The 25,091-nt window shown below is 42.2% G+C and overlaps 1 protein-coding gene and 1 long non-coding RNA gene across 3 annotated transcripts in view; one reads left to right on the top strand and one right to left on the bottom strand.

Annotated features, from left to right (window-relative positions):
• Positions 1-3,857: 3,857 nt before the first annotated feature.
• Pde6c (phosphodiesterase 6C) overlaps positions 3,858-25,091 on the top strand; it is a 36,592-nt gene continuing 15,358 nt past the window's right edge. For both annotated transcript variants that reach the window (XM_042689684.1, XM_042689683.1), the window contains exons 1-14: positions 3,858-4,448; positions 11,150-11,302; positions 11,408-11,497; positions 12,317-12,457; positions 13,784-13,858; positions 14,814-14,878; positions 15,223-15,289; positions 16,723-16,770; positions 18,008-18,157; positions 18,698-18,841; positions 19,931-19,999; positions 23,375-23,521; positions 23,753-23,860; positions 24,221-24,330. In XM_042689684.1, the coding sequence (XP_042545618.1) occupies positions 3,969-4,448; positions 11,150-11,302; positions 11,408-11,497; positions 12,317-12,457; positions 13,784-13,858; positions 14,814-14,878; positions 15,223-15,289; positions 16,723-16,770; positions 18,008-18,157; positions 18,698-18,841; positions 19,931-19,999; positions 23,375-23,521; positions 23,753-23,860; positions 24,221-24,330 (1,847 nt within the window). In that variant the 5' untranslated portion in view covers positions 3,858-3,968. The remainder of the gene's footprint in view (positions 4,449-11,149; positions 11,303-11,407; positions 11,498-12,316; positions 12,458-13,783; positions 13,859-14,813; positions 14,879-15,222; positions 15,290-16,722; positions 16,771-18,007; positions 18,158-18,697; positions 18,842-19,930; positions 20,000-23,374; positions 23,522-23,752; positions 23,861-24,220; positions 24,331-25,091) is intronic.
• LOC122116036 lies at positions 4,408-24,276 on the bottom strand. The gene is made up of 4 exons (XR_006148861.1): positions 23,807-24,276; positions 15,979-16,053; positions 12,407-12,504; positions 4,408-4,488 (listed from the first exon to the last, which is right to left on the bottom strand). It is a non-coding gene; the product is annotated as an uncharacterized LOC122116036 (long non-coding RNA).

Raw genomic sequence — 25,091 nt, 5'->3', positions numbered from 1 at the left:
TCAATGTACACTAGATAAAAAATGAACTATACAACTTGTGGGAGGGGGGAAATGGGGGAAAGCGAAGAAAGGCGTGACATTGCCCAAGAAGCAGTGTACTCATAATCTAACTATGAAATTGTAACCCACGTCCTCTCTCAGGTATTACCCTCCTCTCCCCTCCCTCCCCTCCCCTCCCTTCTCCTCCCCTCCCCTCCCCTCCCTTCCCCTCCCCTCCCTTCCCCTCCCCTCCCCTCTCCTCCCCTCTCCTCCCTGCCCCTCACCTCCCCTCTCCTCTCTCCTCTCTCCTCTCCTCTCCTCTCTTCTCCTTTCCTCTCTTTAGTGAAACCTTGGTGTTTTTAGATACCAGCAAAGAAAAAGTTTATTTTGGCCTTTTCTCTTAAATTTCTTCATGGTTACAAATCATGAATTCAAGTCAACTGATGTTTTTAACTTCAGTATGTTGAAATTTATCCTCATAAAAACTTTTCAAATGTGCATATATATGAAATATCAAAAGGAAAACATTCACAGGGGTTACCTCTGTGAGAGGATTAGAGTTTTCCTTTGTACCTTTTGTATTTTACAAATTTTCTACAGGGAATGTTTAATCAGACAATTTAAAAAACCTATTTGCTTTGCCCCTATCATCCTTGTTTTTTTTTTTTTGTCCATAAGTAAAATTGTGTTTCAAGTTCCATTTTATGAATCGCATATAGTTCACACAAGGTTCATTTCTTTGCCATTCATCACAGAAAGACAGATCATAGCTCATTCATGGTGCCTCCCTTGGACCCCTTCCCAAAGCTCCGTAAAGCACAGCCTAAGCTCTGGTCTGTGTCTAGGGCAGATCCCATAAGAGCAGCCATGTCCCATCAGCCAGGTTCTCTTTTCTTCTCTTGGTGGCTGCTGGAGAAGGTGGCAATAGCCTGGGCTGAATTTACATAATCGAGAAATAAATTTCCATTGGATTAAGCCACCAAGACTGAAGTTAATGTCAACGCTAACAGCAGCACACGAGTCACTATCCCCTAGAAAACTCTGAAAAGCGTTTCACCATAATTGAAAAATGAGCCCATGTAAGATACATTTATGTTCTTATGCTAAAACAAATCAAATATTTCCAGCCATTCCATTTTGTACAATCTGGTATTTGCATTTCCAGGCTGACAGTGGGGCCAAGAAAAAAGGGGAAAAAAATAAGGAAACTGGGCAGCGTTTATCCTCCAACTGCATTTCAAAGATTCCAAAAATCATTGGGTGACAAATGAAAAGGCCAATCCTGAGCCAATGTTTTCAGGTAGAAAGAGTCAAACTAATTCTTCTGATTAAGGTGCTTTCAGTGGTTGCAAAGCTATAAGCCAACCTTAGCAACTTAGCTGAAAACAGTAATGTGGATCACACCACCTGATGGATGTAGGCCGAGAAGTGTTTCTGAGAGCAATGTGAAGCGGAAAGCTCCATTTACAGTTGCTACCATCTGAAATTCCCATCTAGCAGAACTGAGTTTCCATGACAGCTAATGCCAGGAATGGAGGATCTGGCCAAGACTGGGCTGAAGTGTGGGTTCCACAGAATGATGGAAAATGCACTTAGTTACATCCAGATACTGGTGCTGGTTCCATATTGGTGCTTCCATTTCCTGCCTGTATTCTTAGCAAGTATAGAGATATAACTTTCTGTAGAAATATTTAACATTTCTATTAGCAATGGAACATTTTAGTAATATGGGATTGAATATTACATGTCCCTACTAACATAGAATATGCCAAAAAATGTCAACAAGTTAAACAGAAAGTTAAAGAAAGTTAATTTCGTCCCCCTCCCTCTCTACTTAGAGGGTGGGATGGAGCCAGGGAATTTTGAGTATATCTTATACTTTAAGGAAGGAACAGGCATTGTACCATCATCACACAAAATACCCAGGTAGAAAAGAATATCCACAACTGTGTTGGAAGATGAGGTAGACTCATAGGAGGAGAGACTCAGTTGACTTAACTTCTCCTGGAAAATACATTCTCCGCTGTCCTAATTATAAGATACCAATATAATGTTATAAATGAAAATAGTCTTCCTCCAAGGTGCTCCTGAGTCCAGACTTGGGAATGATTTAAGGATCTACAAGACAATGCATACACTTGACTTTGAGGTAGCCGGGAAATCAAAACCAGACAACAGGCATAACTTCTGAAAGTCCAGTTGAGTGCCCTTCTCTGGAAAAACCATTTTCCATCTAAGAATCTCTCAATTCATGAGCTAGAGCTTGTAACTTTGCCTCTTTTTTTTTCTTTTTATTTTTTTTTGGGGGGGCGGGAGGGACCAGTGAGGTAAAAAGCTCTTAAGAGAACTCAGTGAAACCCACACCTCATTCTTTCAGAAGCAAACTTAAATGTAGACTTAATTTTGAGTCAGGGTAACAGGTTATGCAGGTTCTTCTTTGAAGAGAATTTGTCTTATTAGGTTTGTAGATCTACTGTAACATATAAGGAGCTTCATTAAGTTCGAAATCAGCATTTATGTAATCAAGACAATTGATTTATGAAATTATGATTTCTGACTTATTAGATGTGTACAGTGTTTAAATATTTGAGGAAATGTGCTTAATAGAAGTAAAAAGCTTAATAACCTGAATGTTAAACAAAACTAAATACTGTTAAGTGTTCTTTCTGAGCCAGCAGTCTCCGAGATGTTCAGGATCCTAGCAACACACAGGACAGCTACTATCTAGTAGATTTAATGAGCTACCTTGGAGCAAAAACACATGATGTTCAGTTTTTGACAGCAAGATCCAAGCATGCTTTGCAGGGAAAAACCAGCTAGCAAGTCCATGGGTCACTTTGTGTTAATGAAATCAGTTAACAAGTGTAATTGATTATTTTGTAGATTGGAGACAAATGTTTGTTCACCTCTGTAATAATAATCAGATAGGGTCTCGTGCTTTCCCCTGCTAGTCTAAGATTTCAATCCTCCTTTCTCTGCCTCTCATATAACTGGATTACAGGCATGTATTATCCCTCAAGGTTTATATCTTTAAACTACTTCTAAAGTCATGCCTTCTAAAGTTAGAGCAATTGAGAGATTAGGACTTTAGAGAAAGGGTACAACACGCAATATGAATGATTAAAAGACTTTTAGGAAAAAATAAGTATTTTTCCCCCCAGGTTCTGGGGCTTAAACTCAGAAGCTAACACTCTCATTTGGCTTCTTGGCTTTTTAACTCCAGGCTGGCACACTGCAACTTGAGCTACACCTCCAACTCTGGCTTTTTTACTAGCTAACTGGAGGTAAAAAGTCTCACAGATTTTTCTCCTGATTTCAAACCCAGATCCACAGACTTCAGCCTCCTGAGTAGCTAGGACTATATTCATGAGCCGCCACGAGCATCTGGCTTAGTATTCACTTTTATGATATGTTTATGTCAAACTTTACCTTCTCTTGCCAATGCTCATTAAAATCTCTCTCTCTCCCCATATATATATATATATATATATATATATATATATATATATATATATATACACACACACCTGCCACAAGTACTTCCAGGGTCTTCATACAAGCACTTCCTATAGCTATCATGGAAGAACAATTCAAGTTGCCAATCCATGCCCAAGTAATGTCAATGATTCTTCCTTGGCTGTGGACATCAGCAGTTGTTATCTTTTCTGCAATAGACACTTGCCTGGCTGATCTAGCTGCTCTGAGGACTTAGGGATTAATAATGCTCAGGGATTTAGTGTCCTAAAGAGCTCTTTTAATCCTCTGCTTTCTGAATGCCACTATATAAGCCAGGGCCTTCTGTCATATCACCAGAGTGTCAGAAAGTAAGCCACCTTTCTGCTTTACCTTTTGCAGATTGTATGAGGTACTTACCACCTAGGGGGTCCTGCATAATTTTGACCAGAATGCATTTCCTTCTTGTCACTCCGCCTCAGGTAGCACTCTGAGGGACTTCCTTTCTGAGCAGCAGCAGCAAAGCAAGCCACACCATGGGTGACATCAGCCAAGAGGCTGTGGAGAAATACCTGCAGGAGAACCCGCAATTTGTCAAGGAGTACTTCAACAAGAAGCTGCAGGTGAAGGCACTGGGGGGACGCTCAGAGAACAGGGGGGTAGCCGGCCAGGCCAGCATGTCATCCCTCCAGCTGACTCAGGTGGAGGAGTCGGCTCTGTGCATGGAGCTACTTGGGTCTATGCAGGAAGAGGCGGGCAGCCCCGAACTGGCAGTTCACAGGGCACTGCAGAGGCTGGCCCGGTTACTGCAGGCCGACCGTTGTAGCATGTTCCTGTGCCGAGCCCGCAATGGCATACCGGAGGTGGCCTCCAGGCTGTTGGACATCACCCCAACCTCCAAATTTGAGGACAACCTGGTGGCCCCTGATAGAGAAGTTGTGTTTCCACTGGACATCGGGATAGTGGGTTGGGCTGCTCACACGAAGAAAGTCCTGAATGTCCCAGATGTGAAAAAGGTAGGTGGCCTTTGACAGCAGGGCAGAGGTCTTAGCAGGGCTAGAGAGAAAGTCATGGGAGAGAGATGGGATCATCCTTGTGGCAATGGTCTGGCGAAAGCCTGGGGAAAGCAAGGAAAGAGGAGCACCTAGGTCTAGCCAATATAAATACAAGGTTCCCTGTTAAACTTAAATTTCAGATGAATACTAGATATTTGGTGTGTGTGTGTGTGTGTGTGTGTGTGTGTGTGTGTGTGTTTTTCCTCAATGCTAGTGCTCTACCACTTGAGCCATACAGCTCCACTTTAGGCTTTTGGTTGTTATGTGGAGATAAGAGTCTTATGGATGTTCCTGGTGGGCTGGCTTCAAACCATGACCCTTAGATCTCTGCCTCCTGAGTAGCTGGGATTACAAATGTGAGCTATCAGCACCAAGTTTGAATACTGGTTTTTAAGTATGTCCCATGTGATGTTTGACATTTTCCCAGGCACTGATTGCTTTGGGGATTTCCTTCTGAGCACCACCAGTCCAAGGCCACCCACTGGAAGATCGGTCAGCATACCCAGTACCCACCCCGGCAATTGCTCCATGGGGGGTTTAATTCACACCTCTTGGAAATTTCTTTGAGATGAATTGCTCACAAATTCATCCAATTCTTGGGCTGGAAAGTTGGCTCAGTGGTAGAGCGCTTGCCTTGCATGCCTGAGGCCTTGGGGCTTGCCTTGCATGCCTGAGGCCTTGGGTTTGATTCCTCAGCACCACATAAGCAAAAAGAAAAAAGCCAGAAGTGGCGCTGTGGCTCAAGTGGTAGAGTGCTAGCCTTGAGCTGAAGAGCTGAAGAGCTGAGGGACAGTGCTCAGGCCCAGAGTTCAGGCCCCACAACCGGACCAAAACAAAAAACAAAAAAAAACAAATTCATCCAATTCTTTTATTGTCCAATATTCTTAAAGAAAAATAGCAAAATTATTTGAAAGTTCAAATATTAATTTTGGGTCACTGTAAGTTTGAATTTAGGTGAAGGTTAAATACTACCTTTCTAACTCAGATCTATCAAGAGTGAATACTAGTCATATAAACTGGACATTCGGACCATCTGCTCAAGATGGTCAAGGCCAAAAGCTCAAGGGTGTGTGTGTGTGTGTGTGTGTGTGTGTGTGTGTGTGTGTGTGTGTGTGTGTGTGTGTGTGTGTGTGTGTGTGTGTGTGTGTGTGTGTGTGTGTGTGTGTGTGTGTGTGTGTGTGTGTGTGTGTGTGTGTGTGTGTGTGCGCGCGCGCATCTGCTCAAGATGGTCAAGGCCAAAAGCTCAAGGGTGTGTGTGTGTGTGTGTGTTGCCAGTCCTGGGGTTTGAACTCAGGGCATGGGCGCTGTCCCAGAGCTTTTCTGCTCAAGGTTAAACCACTTGAGTCACCCCTCCACTTCCTGCTTTTTCCTGATTAATTGGACGTAAGAGTCTCACAAGCTTTTCTGCTGGCTTTGAACTTCCATCCTCATATCTCAGCCTCCTGAGTAGCTAGGATTACAGGCGTGAGCCACTGGTACCCAGCTCAGAAATTAGTTTTGATCCTGATAAAAACAGAAAACTAGACTCTTCTTACCACTGCAACACATATTTATTTTAGAAAAACTGGAAATATGTTATCACTCTAGACTCTTCTTACCACTGCAACACATACTCATTTTAGAAAAACTGGAAATATGTTATCACTCATGATCCTTTGCTTGGCACCAATCCTGAACACTCAATGCCTAGACTGTCTCTCTGCAGCCCTTTCTCTCCCACTGAGTCTCATTATTATGATTTCTATTAACAAAAGGAGAGGAATGGCAAGTGCTGGTACAGAGCAGCAGGGAGGGCCTGAAATGCTTTCTGTGGGAGGGTCTAGCATCAGCTCTCAGAGACACGAGGATAATCTCCAAATACCTCCTGAAGCTGATTAAGGGAGGAGGCTCTGCGCAGACCTGGAGAGAGCTGCTGGTTAAACATTAGCACCACTCCGGACTCCCCTGAGGTGCAAGGGTTGCTCTGTGGCCCTTAGCATCCTGGGTTCTTCAGTTCCTGCTTTCAGAGTTTGTTACTTTACACCTACTTTTCAGGTGATTGCAGCTGCTTCTGTTGGCTAAACTGATGTGTGTGCTTGAAATAAGCTTTTCTTGATCTGAATTTAGGGGCTGCACTCGTAAGAATTTGCTTCTTTCCTGACTCCAGCAAAGTCCAGCTCCAAAATCACCAAAGAATCACAAAATCACTGAAGATTTTTTTTTTCTTGCCGGGCATGGGTGGCTCATGCCTGTAATCCTAGCTATGCAGGTGATTGAGATCTGAGGATGTAAGTTGAAAGCCAGCCTAGGCAGACAAATCTATAAAAACTCTTATCTCCAATAAACCAGAAAAAACCAAACAACCAAAAAAAACCCAACAACAACAAATCAGAAATTAAGATGTGTCTAAAGTGTTAGAGCACCAGGCCTTAGTGTGAAAAACCAGAGAACATGAGGCCCTGGATTCTAACTTCAGTACTGACACCGAAAAGCACAAACTAACCAAGCAAACAAAAACAAAACCTGAAATTTATTCTGAGTTTAAAAAGAATTTTTTAAGGAGAGGTGGGGTATAATAATTTTTGGTATAATACCTTTAAAGAATAAAATGATCTCTAAAGTAATTTAAATCATATTCTAAAGAGCTCAATTCTCCAGAAGAAAATGCTAGATGGAATTGTTTTAAAGGTAAAGTGGGGCTGGCCTGTACATTGTGCATTGCCTCCAAAGACAGGACTGTAGGACTGTTGGTGATAGAAGTGACTTTCCCTTATTATGACAGAGGTGTGTGCGTGTGTGTGTGTGTGTGTGTGTGTGTGTGTGTGTGTGTGTGTGAAGGCAGATGTCCTCCTGAGCTCAGAGGGGAGACAAAGGGATTATTTGCTTTCTATTACTGCCTCTTCTAAACACTCCTCTCCCCTTCCATCCTAAGTTGTTTGCTTTTTTTTCTTTCTGGTCCTGGGGCTTGAACTTAGGGCCTGGGCACTATCCTTGAGTCCCTCTGTACTCAAGACTAGTGTTCTACCAGTTGAGTCACAGCACTACTTCTGATTTTTTTCTGTTTATATGGTACTGAGGAATCAAACCCAGGGCTTCATGCATGCCAGGCAAGCGTTCTACCACTAAGCCACATTTCCAGCCCTGAGTTATGTTTTTTGAAGCCTGACTGTGCATTCAAATCAAATTGGCAGCTTAAAAAATGCTGATGCTGAGATTCTCAGTAAGTCAGTTATACCAGACTGACTGGGATATAAGCATTGGAATTTCTACAAGTTACCCAGGTGATTCAGCCAGCCAATGTTGAAAAACACTGGCCTACTGAATGAGCAGACACCAAGAAGGGGGTGAAGTTCAAAGCAATGTGGAATATTAAAAGATGAAAATGGTGTGGCAACCCTGTTTTAGCTCAACCCTTTCCTATGGAAGACAGAGCTGTGTCTCCCTGGGACATGCGAGCAACTGAGAAGAGCTAGAATCGAATTGCGCCTGCTGACCCAGTCTCCCCGTGGTTTGCCCAAGCTTTAGCCACTGTGATAAATCCACAAGAACACAAGTGGACACCAATGTTTGAAGTGAAATTCTGCATTTATCCTCCACCTTTCTTTTGCACTTGGCAATTCATAAAGCATCTTTACATGCCTAACCTTATGTGGCTCTGGTAAAGACTCTGTACAGGAGGCAAGGGCCATCTGCATTTCCATCTCTTAAGTAAAAAATGTACTCCAGGTCAGGCAGGATGTGCATGGTGTGGCGTGAGAGCCAATCTCCCCTTTTCTACTCCATCACTGACTAAAGATGTTACCCAGGAGAGGGAAAGACTTCTCATACATAGACAAGACACAGAGTTGACACTCTGATCTTGGGTAGTCACAGGAAAGTCACATGATGTAGGGTGAGTAGTTGGGCATCAGACAGACACAACTGCAGGTCCATATCTGAGGCTTAGTGACCATGCGATGGACTGATTTCTACCACAGAGGAAGGGAGATAACCAAATGTACAGATTCAAGGTGCATAAAATGCCTGGCTCATATCACAGTAGATGCCCAATTGATTATTGCTGGGCTAGGATCATCATTATGCCAGTAGGAGTTTGGGAGTTGGGAAGATTTAAGAGCAGATAGCCAAAAAGGTCAATGATTATTGGCTGTTTAAACTAGGTTAGAGGCAGGAAATCATCCAACAGCAGCAAAACAGAAATGTCCTCTTCAAGCTAATAGTTTCTTGTTCTGTTGGGAGAGCTATTGATTAACTGCAAGCATGTTCCTGAATCTGACTAGTTTAAAAGAAAAAGCCCCAGGAGTAGGTGGAAGTTTGCAATAATTAGCTGGGTGCTGACATCTGCCTTTCCTCCTTCCTGGATATTTCTGCCTCTTTTTCTGCCTCCTGATCTCAAGGGTTAAAGGTTAAGGGGTTTAGTCAGGATTTATCTATACCACAGCCCAGGAGGGATCAGACACTCTGACTCTACAAGCAATATTTTCCGCTTGCCTTCAGGGACTTGTTTGGGAAAAAACCATCATAAGAATTTGGGAATCTGAGAAACACAGGATGTGCTTAGAGAACTTCACTAAGGACTGTTGGAGCTAGTGAAAATAAAAGCACTAGAAAGTTACAGCTCCCTTACTCTGGAATTTGATGGATGGTTTAACCAAGACATTCAGATTTGATCATAAATAAGCATTCAAATTTGAAAGCCATTTTCTCAAAGCTGGAAAGGGAAATGAAGAATATATCCTGTGTTCAGAATCTATAATAAAATGGCATCAAATCTTGAAGCCACTGAGTGAACTATATTGGGAAAGAGAAACTGCTTGACTCCACGCCAGGGGCCATATTTTTCAAATTTCCTTTATCTGTTTAGTGCCCAGGAGCCAAGTGTCAATGAAGGCCAACTGTAATGGAGAGGAGAGTAGGAAGAAATCAGGATGCAAAGCTGCCTACTCAAGCAGTGGATTAAGAGAAAGAATCTAAAGCAATCTGGAAACATTTGGCCTGAGATGCTACTGGAAGCAGAGATCAGTAACAGATAAAGCCTTCAGGGGGCACGCACCAGAGAGCTGGCCCTTAGAGAAAGGGAGTCTGTGGTCATAGGAATCCTATATCCTGCAAAAGGTATCTCATTTCTTCAGCGACTAGACTTGGTTAGAAAAGCTAAGGCTAGAACAAAACAATAATTTAAAAAGGGTTTTAAAAAGCCCCAAGTTTCTCGCTCTTTTATCTAACGAGACTCTGCTTTATTACATGCACTCTCCTGAGCACTCTGCCTTTACTGGCAGTTCTACTACCTAGAAACCACAGTGTGAAGTCAGAAGGATCATTCTCCCCACTTTCAGATTAGAAAACAAGGGCACAAAAGAAAATGCCATGGCCAGGGTCACACAGCTAGTAACTTGGGGCCTGATTTCAGCCAAGGAAGAGCCTTCTCCATTACACATTGCTGTCTTCCAAAGAAATAGAAGAGCTCAGGGGTGGATGCCACATTGATTCTCCCAGCATTTCACATTTGCATGGTGAGTGGTTCCATCTCCACACGGACAATTCCAGTGGGCTGAATGTCAGAATCCCATGGATCATTAGAAGTGCAGGCTCCTGGGGAATCCAGAGTGCCCTTTTGGAGATTAGGACCCCTGGGTGTTTGCTGTGAGGTCTGGAATCTGGTTTATCTGCAAGGGGTTCTGAGGCTGAGTTCTACTGACCACATTGCCCTTATTTCCTGCTGGAAATTCTGGTGGTCTTCTCATACAGGGTGAATAGAAGAAAGAATTTCAACCTTTTGTAAAATTAATGCTTTTTAAATTACATATAAGCTGTTGATCCAGCAAAAGAGATTTCTGCTTTGAGAATTTAACACGTAAAAGCAAAAGCAACAATGGCAAGTGCAGTATTGTTTGTAGTAGGGAAAATGGAACAGACTAGATCAGTAGAGATCTGTTGAACGGATAGATTATAGAGCATCCAAAAGATGAATTCATAGTCATCTGCCTTGGGCTGGAGAGAACTCCAGAAAATGATGTTAGGCAAAAGAAGTATCACATCAAATTAGAAAAGGAAATTTTATTTTAAAAGTAGAAAAGAAGCTGGGTGTCGGTAGCTCACACCTATAATTGTAGCTACTCAGGAAGCTGAACTCTGAGGATCAAGGTTCAAAGTCAACCCTGGGCAAGAAAGTCCTTGAGACTCTTATCGCCAATCAACCACCAAAAAGCCAGAAATGGAGGTGGGGCTCAAGTGGTAAAGCACCATCCTTAAGTGGAAAAAAGCTAAGGGACAGTGCCAAGGCCCTCTGAGTTCAAGCCTCAGGACTGGCACATATACAAAAGGTACTATAATCACCAACTGACAAGTTGAATTGAAATCTCTTTGTACAACTACTTTATTTATTTATTTATTGGGTCCGGTCGTGGGGCCTGAACTCTGGGCCTGGGCGCTGTCCCTCAGCTCTTCAGCTCAAGGCTAGTGCTCTACCACTTGAGCCACAGTGCCACTTCCAGCTTTTTTCTTTTTGCTTATGTGGTGCTGAGGAATCGAACCCAGGGCCTCAGGCAGGCAAGGCAAGCGCTCTACCACTGAGTCACCTTCCCAGCCCTGTACAAATACTTTAAAAAATGAGTATCTCTAAAAATAAAATCTTAGTTCCTACACTCCGATGATGTTTTGGCCAATGTGAATATTTTCTTCAGAACAGCCATTTTTCTGACTTCATGGACAAACAAACCGGGTACATCACTAGGAACATGCTGGCAAGCCCCATCGTGGTGGGCAAGGAGGTCCTGGCTGTGGTCATGGCAGTGAATAAAGTGAGCGCATCTGAGTTTTCCACACAGGATGAGGAGGTAATGCTAAGGCTGGGTGGTACAGTCAGAGGTGGAGGAAATGCATTTGCTATATAACCAAGGAAGGTGACACACCCGTAACTTGTTCTTCTTGGCCATCTGTAGGTCTTTTCCAAGTACCTCAACTTTGTCTCTGTAATTCTGAAGCTCCAACATACCAGCTACCTGTACAGTGTTGAATCCCGGAGAAGCCAGGTAAAGGCACACTGGTATGTTCTGACAAAGGGACCCAGAGGCAAAGGATCAGACACCACCTCACCCTCTGAGATTTAAGCCATGTGGACAGATCCCTGAGCTTCAGTACTATGAGTCCTGACATGATCCTTCCTCCCCTTTCTCCCTTCCTCTGCATCCCTGCAGATAACTGAGTGGGTCCTTCATGCCTTTTGTTTCTTCATTTGAGAGATGGCAATGATAGTTATAATACCTATTTTGCATGGTTTGTGTGACCATTTTGTTGTTGTTAGTTGCACAGAAAGTTCTTAGCAGTGTCAGGATTGTAGGAAAGAAATCACTCCTCGAAGGCTCATGGTTTCCTTGAGGCAGAGGGCTAAAGAACACTACTTGTAGCCAAGAACCGTAGCTTCTGCAGTCCATACAACATAATGGGCAAGTTCTAAAGACCCTTCCCACTCAGTTCTGCACCAAGTTGCCTCTGACAAGCTACAGATGTGTGAAGGATGTGTGTTTGTCTACCCATGAGGGACCACGGGGGCCAGAGGACTTTGCCCAGGGACTGTACCTCCAACTTGAGAGCATTTGCCCTTTGGAAACCAACCATGGCTTCCCCCACTGAATAAGCCTTTGGAATCACAAAGGTCTCCTCCTCATTTCCCTAGAGAATCTGAGTAATTTTTTGTTATATACATGTTCCAAAGTAGAATAGCAATGTCTAGTGACATGTCACCATCCTATTTGATATACTCATGTTTTCTTTGGCCAAATGCCTCATCTTTCCATAGTGCATTGTGTTCTAACAGTTTTCTTTTTCTTTTTCTTAATACCTACTTTCAGATCCTTATGTGGTCAGCCAATAAAGTATTCGAAGAGCTCACAGATGTTGAGCGACAGTTTCACAAAGCCCTATACACAGTGAGAACATACCTGAACTGTGAACGATATTCCATTGGACTGCTGGACATGACCAAGGAGAAGGTTGTCACGTTCCATGCACCTTGTCACCTCCTCCCCTTGGAACTCACCTAGAAAATGCATGCCAAAATGAAAACTAATCCATTGGAAAATAGATACACTGTGTAAATAACCAATCACAATGGACCACCAGAATCAATGCTAATAAGACGATACAGAGGTAAAAGTGTGCATTTGGAAGCAAAAAGGATACAGGCTTGGATTTTGGCTTGTCCACTTCCTGACTGTATGTGTTTCAGCAAGTCTTTTCCACTATCTAAGTAATAGCCCTTAATTTTTAGATCAATTTCAGGCTTATGAAAAATGTAGCAGACAATAAGAGTCCCCATCAACGTTCTTATTCTCCCCTCCCCAGCCACCAGTCTCCCCAACTGTTGGCCTCCGACCTTAGAGTGGTACATTTGTTACCAAGCTGGCCCCATTATTGACTAAAGTTCATCATTTATGCTAATGTCCACTCTGTGTCATGCAGTTCTATGGTTTTGGCAAATGTACAATGCACCATACCTGTTATTACACTGCCATACAGAATAGCTTCAGAACACCAAAACTGACCAGTTCTCTCCCTCTGCCTCTAAACCCTTGGCCACCAATTGATATAGATATAGAGATAAATATAGATATCAATGCATATATGTGTGTGGGTGTGTATATATATATATATATATATATATATATATATATATATAATACACAATTTACTGAATCGATAGCTTTGCCTTTTCCACAATATGGTATGTAGCTTTTGTGTGTGTGTGTGTGTGTGTGTGTGTGTGTGTGAGTGGGGCTTGAACTCTGGGCCTGGGCACTGTCCCTGAGCTCTTCAGCTCAAGCTAAGTGCTCTACCACTTGAGCCACAGCGCCACTTCTGGGTTTTGGTGAGATAAGAGTCTCACAGACTTTCCTTGCTCGGGCTGGCTTCGAACCGTGATTCTCAAATCTCAGCCTTCTGAGCAGCTAGGATTACAGGTATGAGCTGGTATGTAGCTTTTACAGACCAGTTTCTTCCACTTAGCAATGCATGTTTATTCCTCCATGTCTTTTCATGGTTGAACGGCTCAAAACATATTAAATTGGAACTGTGGCCCAAGTGGTAGAGCTCTTGCCTTGAGCACAAAAAGCCCAGGGACAGTGCCTAGGACCTGAGCTCAAGCTCAAGGAATTTGTATCGAATCACAGGTTCCTAAGCAGTATTGCTGGGAATTATAGGTGTTTCTAGGTCTAAAATTCCAGAGCTATATAGGTTAACAGAAAAATACACATGCAATTCGGATAAGATCTAGTAAGCTATAATAATCTTTAATAACCTCTAAATATAATTGCCTCCAGGAATTCTATGATGAATGGCCAGTGAAGCTTGGAGAAGTGGCGCCTTATAAAGGTCCCAAGACACCAGATGGCAGGGTAAATGCAAACATCACCCCCGATGCTGTCTGGGCATGTGTCAGGTGGTAGAACTAAGATGCTACAGTACAGAAAAGAAATAGCATTTGCTTGGGAAGCTCTGAGGTTTTATCCTGTAATTTCCTCTAGGATCCTGACATAGTAGAAAGGGCACTAGAAGAGGAGTCTGAAGATCAAATCCCAGCTATGTCTCAGGCAGCTAGGGTACTCCAGCCTTCATTTATCACTTAATATGTCCACTTCCTTTTCCAGGAAGTCAAGGCTGGGTGGGTCAGTGGTTCAAGTGCCTGGGTCACTCTTCAATTCTGCTGAATTGGGAGCTCGGGAAGGACTGAGCTAGATTAACTTCATCCTCAACTGAAAACTTCATGCTTATCCATCATGCACTCCAGGCACACAGGGAAGGGATTAATGAGGTGGTGTGCGTTCAGGCGTCAGGTTCTTCATCCACCTGGTAAAGTCGATAGACAGATGAGTACTCAAGTCCTTTCTAGCTTTGAGGATGGATCCCCTATTGGTGCAGACAAGCCAGTGCCAACAGAGCTGGGAACCCTTGCATAATGTTTAATATTTATTGCACTGCGAAATTAAGTGATTCTTCTTCCTAGTGAATTTATTAACACCAGGTATTTCCAGACAACAACAAAAAAGAACATTTAAAAGTAAAAATAGATTACCTGGCAATTTAGTAGTCAAGGAGTTTCCCTTCAAAGGTGTTTGAGTGAATGCAACTTCTTAAAATGAAATTTAGTCTAGTCTAAGTTCAGAAAAACATTTAATACTATTTCTGATTTTATTGTAAGCTTGTAATTAGAATGAGAGTTGTTTGTTAATTTAGCCTGCAGAGAAATGTCACTAGGAAGACATTTGATAAAACAAGTCCTATAATGATAAATGTTTTCTTTGGGAAACAATATTACACATTAAATCACCTCTCCCTCCCTCTCTCTCTCAGGAAATCACCTTTTATAAAATCATTGACTACATTTTACATGGAAAAGAAGAGATTAAAGTGATTCCGTGAGTGTTGGCAAGAAGTAACTATAGGACTTGCATTTTTTTTCCTTTTTGCAACACAGTTCATTCTTTTGTTTTTTTTGGGGGGGGGGCGGTCTGGTCATGGTCATGGTCCCTGAACTCTGGGCCTGGGCGCTGTCCCTCAGCTCTTCAGCTCAAGGCTAGCGCTCTACCACTTGAGCCACAGCGCCACTTCTAGCTCTTTTCTTTGCTTATGTGGTGCTGAGGAATCGAACTCAGGGCCTCATGCATGCAAGGCAAGCGCTCTACCACTGAGCCACTTTCCCAGCCCCGCAACACAGTTCATTCTGCACCTAGCAACACTTTTCTTCTAATCTTCCCCCCAGGGCACCTCCCTCGGACCACTGGACACTCATTAGTGGATTGCCAACGTATGTTGCTGAAAATGGATTTGTAAGTTATTTGTATATTCAAACTCTAAATCCGATTGCACAGAACTCTTATTAACTAAGAGTTAATTGTCAAAGCAAGCATGGACCAGACAAGCATGAAGTGACTAATTTCTTTGACATAGGACAAAGGGAGAAAATAATGTTGTCAGTGTAATGTAGCTTAACTGGAGATTTCAAAATTATGTGAAACTAGTTAATCAATAGGAGAAAGACCAATCTATTCCTCAACTTCTTGTTCCACAGATACACAACTTCATACATCCTTTCACGGTCAGCAACCATGATTTATTCTACATTACCTTTGTAAACCATCTCTGATGGATGCTCAGTCATTGAATAGCTTGGCACATTCAAGTTAGGTGATAAAAATTAATGGATGGCATAGGCTATCTCTTAAATGCTCAGGTTCTGAATAGTCATAAAAGCTTCAAAGCGTTTTCATATTTTCCTTGTGAAAGAAGTACAGAAGCACTTGCTATAGTTTAACCACCTTCAAAAGCACTCATGGTGGGGCCTTCGGCTGACCGGGCCTAAGGTAGTACAGGGAGAGGAAGTGCTCACACTTACTGACAAGATTAGATTTTCAGGAATTCTGTGAGCAAGTTGTTACGTTGTTCCCCATGGTGGAAATATTGACACCATGCATCAATGGGTGATTGAGACAAACCCTGGCTAGCAGTATCAACTCACCTCTGGAGATCAGTTGTGGTTTCATTCCATGAATTTGAACAAGTCATTTAACCTCTTGGAATGCTATCTTCTCATCTTTAAAAGGAGAAATTTAAATTTAATTGTGAATATCCCTTCTGGCATTAAAATGCTATGATTTCAAGTACTGACTTTAACTTTGATGAGAACAATATAATACCCATTTATGGATATGACATCATAGACAATTCAGAAAAAAACACTAAACAGCAAGAACAAAGATTTCATAACTTTCTAGCTGTGATTCACAGTCTCTAAACTCTAGGAAAGTGATATTTCATTGTAAGTCCTTATTTTGGTACTAACAAAAGGCTGTCTGGGTTTTTTTTCCCTCCTTATCACCTTCTTCTACAAAAATCAAAGAGCAAGCTCAGGATTACTGCTCATCCGTGTAACTGCAGAATGATCTTTCTGTTCATCTTTCTCCTCTCCTTGGCCCAAACATCAAATTGCTTTGAATTAGAAGGGGATCCCTTGGAGACTGGGAGTATAGAAAAGAGCAGAGATGATAATGTCACCAATCACTTATTCACAGAAGAGAAACTAACGTTAACAAGGTGTCAGCAAATATGACCTAGCTGAGGTCCTGTGGGAATAATCTGCCTGCAAAAAGCCAAGAGCTAGGAGAGAGACCACTGCTTCTCATGGGTCCTTCCTGATCTTTGTGGGCTTAAATGGCCCACCACGTGATGTTCTGAAAGCCTCTTGTCTCCTCTTGCTTTACAGATATGTAACATGCTGAACGCCCCTGCAGATGAGTACTTCACCTTTCAGGTAACAGCACCCTTGGCCAGGCCAGGGTGGGTGTTCTCCCCTTCCCTTCATTCTGATGCTGCCCAATGTCAGGTGAGGCTAGCTGGCACAAGCAGGGCCTTACTCACCCTGGCTGGCCCAGTGGCCACATATTAGCATATTCTTCAGTGAAGAAAGAAAGGGTTGGAGTGGAAGATAAGAGTGGAGATAGAGGTCCTACCTCTCCTCCATACTGGATATGACATTTCCTTCCTGGCCTTCTACTGGCAACAACAGTACCTAACACATCCTTGGTGCTCAGTAAATGTTCTCTGTGTGAATGACTAGCTGGACACATCCTACGGTCTGACTCCATCCCTTGTCAGGAAAACAGAAACTACACTAGGTCTTTCAGCAGAGAGAAACTAGGAAATTGACTTAAAGGTATTTTAGGGAGAAAACAAAGCAGGAAAGGAACAGTGAGGTAACAGAATAGTAAGAAGGTCTTTCCATCCTTTGGCCTGGGGAACAAAAGAAGGTTAGAGTGTCAAAACACAGATACTTAGTTCTGGAGTGACTGCTTGGATGTCCTAGAGGACGTATTATGGCTGTATAGTTCTAGCCATGTTTGTATGCAAGGTATCACCCAAAGATTCATTTAAAAGTCAACTAAGTGGTAGGTGGTGGAGTGGTAGCTATCCAGAGAAAGTAGAGGGAACCTCGTAGGGATTGAATCTTTCTGCATCTTGATTCTGAAGGTGGTTGAAAATCTACATGTGTGTGTAAAACTATACACTCTTTTTTTTTTGTGGTCCTGGGGCCTGAACTCTGGGCTTGGGCGCCATCCCTGAGCTCTTCAGCTCAAGGCGTGCACTCTGCTGCTTGAGCCACAGCAGCACTTCCAGTTTTCTGGTGGTTTATGGGAGATAAAGAGTCTCACAGACTTCTTTCCTGGGCTGGCTTTGAACCGCGATCCTCAGATCTCAGCCTCCTGAGTAGCTAGGATTGCAGGCATGAGCAACCAGTGCCGGGCTTGAAATTATACACTCTTATACATACAAACACACAGAAATAATTACACATGAATCCACTAAAACCCATGTAAGTATCAATTGTACACCATTTCCTTGCTCTAATATCTTACAATAGTTAACTTTGTGGAAATGGTAAAGCATTTGTGGGAACTCTATGCACATTTTTTGGTAACATCTTATGACTTGGTAACTATCTAACAGTAAAAAGTAAAAAAAGAGAATCTAAATTCCCTTATTACTTGTAGAAAGGACCCATAGATGAAACTGGTTGGGTCATTAAAAATGTCTTATCCCTGCCTATCGTCAACAAGAAGGAAGACATTGTGGGAGTAGCTACGTTTTACAACAGGAAGGATGGAAAACCCTTCGATGAGCATGATGAACACATTACTGAGGTGAGTGCAGTTACCAAACAATGAAGGCAGGCGGCATTCACGAATTAATAGATCCCTAATTATTTGCTATTAGAGAATGCTATTTTGAGAGGAAATTGAGACTCCTTCATGAATGATTGTGAACACAATATTGCTTTTGTATCATTTCTATTTCCTGACTTCTACAAATTTCAGTGTTTTCTATAAACTATGAAGTTTGGGCTTAACCCAAATTATTTCATTCCCATTATCTTCCTCCTTGTATTCCTTCTCATCCTCTCTCATTCTCACCACAGCCTTTTGTCTAAATTTTAGGACTTGCTTCTTACTTCTCTTTGTAATTCTCTCCTGTAGTAGGGTATGCCTAATACATGGCACTTTGAAAAGCAAGGGCTTAGCCAATTTTATTGTCTGGGTAATAAACTCATGTTTTTTCGTATATTAAGAAACCAGCCTGCTGGTGGAAGAGGCACTGGTGGATGAGGAGTCATGCAGATTGCTGACCCCAAATGAGCTTTCATTGAACTTTAGGGAACCTGAGTCACTTGTTTTACATTTCAGACTCTCACACAATTTCTGGGATGGTCTCTTTTAAATACTGACACCTATGAGAAAATGAATAAGCTGGAAAACAGGAAGGACATTGTTCAGGAAATGCTCATGAATCACACCAAAGCCACTCCTGATGAAATTAAGTCTATTTTGGTAAGTGGGGAGTTCAGTTCTGAGGATATTACATAGTATTTAACGTTGGCCTCAGGAAATCACCCAGGAGTCTGACAAATGAGAATGGAGATTTAGTCTGGGATAAGTAGGGAAAGACAGAGAAGGAAGACAGCATAGTGACCACACATCTTACTGGAAGTCCAGGCTACTTGATTGGAATAAACATTTAAAACAACTCCTGTAGTAGTAAGAAAGTGAAGTAACATCTAGATTGGAATATGATAGCAAGGAAAATGTATTTCCAGGAAGGTCAATGTATTAGTCAGCTATTTTCATTTAGTGGTGCATAACAACCACTGTTCATGAAATATAATAATCATCATCCTCCCATGTAATTGTAACCACTCTATACGGTATTTTCACAATAAAAAAATAATCATCATCCTCTCACTCATGCATTTTTGTACCAACCCATCCTTGTTTGACTTGGCTGAGTATTATGGCTCCAAGTTATGAGTTGGTTGGCTCTATATAGCTCTCGTTGTTCATGGACCAGCAGCTACCTAGATGTTCTCATGGTGATGGCAGAGTACAGAAGAGCAAGCTCAACTATGCAAGCACATGTCACAGTCACTAAAGTTCTCATTGACCAAAGAAAGACTCATGACCAAGGCCATTATCATGGGTAATGGGGGATCCAGTGAATTTTTCTATTGGTTTCTAACTACCAGAATGTGAAGGGAAAATATCACACCATCTATAGACTTTTGTTTGTGCCAGTCCTGGGGCTTGAACTCAGGGATTGGGTGCTATCCATAAGCTTTTTTTTTTTTTTAAGATGGCTACTGCTACGTTTTAAGAATCTAGAGAAATTTAGGGCTGTAGCTCCAGGGTTTGCCTGGCAAGTATGAGGGCCTCAGTTCAAACCCTAGTACTAAAAAGAAGTAAATATCAATCATATCTGTTTATGTCTTTCATAATCAGTTGCTATAGGTCCTTTTCCTACCCAGAATATATCTTTACCATGGAACAACTATCAAATATATCTTAATTGATTTTAATAGAAGAACCAAACAGAAATCTTTTCCTTCATAGGCATTTCACATCTCAATTGCTTTTACATTGTAGAGATTTAAAGAAAAGTTAAATATAGATGTCATTGAAGACTGTGAAGAAAAACAGCTTCTCAAAATTTTGGTAAGCATATTCCTTCTATCCTTGATGTCTTTTAAATAAAACATATCATCTTTGGTCCCTACAGTTAAATTCACAAAGGACAATCTGCAGTCACAGCTAACCTGCATGAGGGTCCTCAGGCACAGTGTCGAGGGATGTCACATCTTAGTTTTCCAGTTTTGGGCTACTCAATGGCCATTCTCAAGAACAGGCCAAATGTTCAGGAGAATATCCACCCTTCTGAGTGCAATAGCTGTTGGCCATCCTAGTTTCTCTTCTGGAATCTGGAGGAACTCAGTCCTTTTCTGTTTTTGCCATCAGGCCAATGCTATTTCTTCTGGTTGAAATTAACTTCTCTTCTGGTTCATTCATCCTGACTTCTGTTGGTCCAATACACTGTTAAACTTACTCAATCAGTTTTTTGTTTGCTTTTGTTTTGGTCGGTCATGGGGCTTGAACTCTAGGCCTGGATGCTGTCTCTGAGCTCTTCAGCTCAAGGCTAGTGCTTTACCACTTTGAGCCACAGCACCACTTCCAGTTTTCTGGTGTTTAATTGGAGATAAGAATCTCATGAACTTTCCTGCAATCCTCAGATCTCAGCTTCCTGAGTAGCTAGGATTACAGGTGTGACCCACCAGCACCAGGCTCAATCAGTTCTTAATTCTAGAAGGTGTCCTTTCCAGTTCTAGAAAATACATTTGTCTTTATGGCTTGTTTTGAGACAGAATCTTGCTATATAGCCTAGGCTGGGTTCCAAATCATTACCCTCCTGCTAAAGCTTCCTAAGTGCTGAGATCACAGGTGTGTGCTGAATTCTTTTTTTAAAGTTTCAACTCCATGTTGTACTTTTTCATCATTTGGACTATTTAAAAAATTTAGACTACTTGGACTATTTAAAAGATTTATTAATCATAATTAAAGTACACACTCATCTTAATACCTGAATGACCTTTAGATTTTCATTCTACTTCTCAGTTTTTCCCACTTTGGTTTCAGACACTTTATCCTGCTGTAGAGCATGCTTCATGATTTAATGAAAGACCAGATATTGTGAGTAAAAACCTGTAGGGGCTCTGAGTAGTAAAAAGGGTTGGTTTTTCTTTCGGCAGAGGAAGAATGTAGCTTTAGATATTTCGTTAGGGATCTTTCATTTTGCCCTCCCTCCTGGGGTAGAGATTTGTAATCCTATAGAATTACTTTAGGAATATTTACTAAGACAGAGTCTGGTTAAGACTGAAATGATATCCTGTTTTCTCTCCTCTCTGCTTCACCTCTTTTCCTCTGCCCCTTCCTAAGCTCTGATGTAAGCATTTTTTTCTAAAAAACCAAGCAACACAACACAAAACAAAATTAAGGCATACCAACTACCTCACCTGCTCCTGCCTGTTTTTATGGCCTCAATCCTCCCTTCTAGGCTCTTTGCTATGCTGCCAAAGACCTTTGGCTTTTGACTCCTCATTGAGGGCTCAGTCCCTACCCATGATGTTTTCTCCCTTTTTCCTGGGCCCTATCTCTAAACACCACCCAGTCGTATCTGGCTCCGAAAACAACCCTTTCCCATCCCTACCCTCAGTGATCCACATCTTCTTATAAAACAAAACTGTAGTCAATCTCCAAACAGGAGAAATTCTCTCATTCTCAAAGTAGAAAAGCTAGGATCTCATTCATGCTGCAGAAATGGTGATAGAGGCATAGCCCTGCAGATTTACCAAAACACTAGCTTATTTTGAATGTACAATCTACTCTGGTTTAATCCCAAATCATTGCTGCATGAAATTTAGGAATTTAAATAAACAAACAAATACACAGTTTTCTGGCATTGATTAACAGGGCATAGTCTTTGCCCATTTCTGCTCAAGGCTGTGCTTAAACTGTAGGTTCAAGTGGGGGTTAGCTGACTTTTCTAAAGGTTCCCATCTGCTGGAAGGCATGGAGCAGCAGCAGTGCTGCGAGTCATAGGAGGTGACAATCATTACCTTTGCTAATATCTATTACTTGGTGCCTTCTTTCCCACTGTGGAATCCCCCCTCCCTCTTCTTCCCCTGTTGGAAATGCCTTGAGATATTTTGGGGTATCAAATAGGAATAAGGACATCACTCAAAAGGGACTCGGCAAAGCAAACCTTGCTTCTGCATAAGAGTGTACTACTGATAGGAAGCCAAGTAACCAAGAAGGCTGGGCAGGGTGCAGTGCACCAGACTTTATTCCTCATTTGTACCATCCTTTCTTTTTGACAGGTCAGGACTTAGGTTTACAATCTTGTGTGATTGGCTAGTTTGAAGGGGGTGAAAAGTTTTATCCAAGTAATCAACAAATACAAGGACGCCTGGCCAAGTGACTTGTCTGGAAAAACAATTCTTACACAGCTAGGGCTCTACTACTTGAACCATGCCTCCAATTCCTAAAAAAACCACTTTTTTTTCTAACAGAATATAACTTAGTTAAAATAGCTTTCTTGTAAGATGGTGGCTATTCTTTGTGGGTGTTTCTATCAAGCACCCACCATTTTGATGGAAAAGATTCTAACTCCTACACTCCTCCCTTTCCTCTTTTCCTTCTCCCTCCTCTTTTTCTCCCCTCCTTTCCACCAGCTCAATTTCATCCACACCCCTATCTTTCCTCTTTTGATGAATGACGAACTGTCCTCAACACTGAATACAGGATGCATTCTGATTATTCTACAACCTCCCTTCAGTGGTCTGTATTTTATAAACAGCTCAATAAATCGGGCTTCTTAAGGATAAGATACATATTTTTAGTTCCCAAAACATATGACCAGTATTTATGGGCTTGCTTCACCATTTTTACCTAGTCCTAAGTCCTTAGGAGATATGGGTTACAAGATATGCTTGCAAATACACCATATTTATTCATTCAACAAACATTTACTGAGCACTTTTGTGGGACAGACACTGTAAGTTCTGAGATTCAGCAGCAAATAAGAGTGGGATCTCTGCCCTGGGGAAGTGAGCCCACAGTCTAGTGGGAAAACATCACTGTGTGGATAAACAAAATCTGAGAGGAATGAATTAAGCCATCATCCCATGTTTACTGAATATTTCCTGATGAAGAAAAGGAGAAGGTGAATATTGAGAACAAGTGAAGCTGCTATTAACAAACATTTTTTTTTTGCATTAGAGACAAAATGGAAATGGATTTGGAAGTGAATCTCACCATTTAAAGTGTTGGAATGTGGCTGTCTCAGTTTTGCCTCTTGTGAAGTGGGGGTAATGGGGTGGGTTTGGGTGAATATAAGCTATGCAACCCTTATAATATAGTGTGTTCAGGGAAGGCTCTGGATTCTTGCATCATAACTTTATTTGACATTCCACATTGGGTTTGAGCATGAAGGAGGGAAAGCCGGCTGTACTCTGAAACCATCTGTCCTTCCAACAGGAAGAGGAGTTGCCGGACCCCAGGACCACCGACCTGTATGAGTTCCACTTCAGCGACTTCCCCATCACAGAGCATGAGCTGGTGAAATGTGGCCTGCGACTCTTTTTTGAAATCAAGGTGGTGGAGAAATTCAAAGTGCCCGTGGAGGTCAGGTGGTATTTCACTAAATGTGCTTTAGGAATTCTGTTCTTGTGCTTCAGCGAATGTTTTCGGTGGTTCAAAAGATTAACTTGGTTTGGATTGCCAACTATCATTAACTTTGTCAATCCATCAGCTTAAACTCTGTCAACAAGACCAATACATATTTCTTTAGATAAGCTTCTAACCTTTAGAATTGGATTCCGAAGTCTGGATGGTGTTGTCACCTTTGGCTAACAGGTTCTTACCAGATGGATGTACACCGTGAGGAAAGGGTACCGCTCTGTCACTTACCACAACTGGCGGCACGGGTTCAATGTGGGGCAGACCATGTTCACCCTGCTGATGGTGGGTACTGAGAGCAAGAAGCCACGGGAAGCCATGGAAAACCTAGCAGGGGAGGAACAGATAGGGGGTGTGTCACAACAGAACCATCATTTTGAAAGTGTGGGTGCCCCATCCGACAACCCCTGTTCCTTGCATACCAACCCAGGGAGGATGGTTGGTCCCTGAGATACACCTGGGCACACCTTCTTAAAGGAAAATGGAGTTGCCAAGTAGACAGTCTAGTTACCCAGAATGCCATAAGACTCACAAACAAGCAAATTTGAGAAACATGGTAGGACCCTGTTCCCTCAGGCAGCCATTCCTGGATACAGCTGGTGTAGCAATACATTAATCCACAGAAATATGGACCTCTGTCTTCAGACAGGAAGGCTGAAGAGATATTATACGGATCTTGAAGCTTTTGCCATGCTTGCTGCTGCTTTCTGCCATGACATTGACCACAGAGGCACCAATAATTTGTACCAGATGAAGTAAGTGACCTGGATATTTGTAGGGGACACAGTGGGGGAAGGAACTTTGACCTGATCCCTTCTTCTTCTTCCATGTTTGGGAATCTCAGGGCCATGTTCTGTTCCCTCTTAACTGTGAGCCCTCAGGATAACTTCTATTTCTCCTTAGTGCTTGCAATCCCCCTGTTCTGTTTCCATTTCTAGTATGCCTCCTCCTTATTTGCATATGCCTCCTTTGTGACTCTTTAAAAGAAACAAGCATAGGCTTATACTTGTATATACCTGTGGAATGTGCCACAGCTCAGGTTAGAAAACACTTCCTCTATGTTTGTGTGGGTCAGTGTAGGTAGGTATTGGGGGAACTTGGGAACTCATACTAAGGCAGGTGCTCTACCATTTGAACCACATCTCTGGCCCTCTTTTGCTTCAGTTATTATTTTGTTGTATGTTTTGTTTTGTTGGTCGTAGGGCTTGAACTCTGGGCCTGAACACTGTCCCTCAGCTCTTCAGCTCAAGGCTAGCACTCTACCACTTGAGCCACTTCTGGTTTTCGGAATGGTTTATTGGAGATAAGAGTCTCACAGTCTTTCCTGCCCGGACTGGCTCTGAACCACGATCCTCAGATCTGACTCCTGAGTAGCTAGGCTTACAGGCGTGAGCCATCGGCGGCTCAGTTAATTGTTTAGATATAGTTTCAAGTTTTTTCTCTAGGGCCAGCCTCAGATTGCGCTTCTCCTACCTATGCCTCTTGTGTAGCTGGGATTAAGATGTGAACCACCATA

The sequence above is a fragment of the Dipodomys spectabilis genome, unplaced genomic scaffold, assembly GCF_019054845.1.
Source record: "Dipodomys spectabilis isolate Male_0828 unplaced genomic scaffold, ASM1905484v1 ptg000125l, whole genome shotgun sequence".
NCBI lineage: Eukaryota > Metazoa > Chordata > Mammalia > Rodentia > Heteromyidae > Dipodomys > Dipodomys spectabilis.
This window is presented reverse-complemented; position numbering and strand designations above follow the sequence as displayed.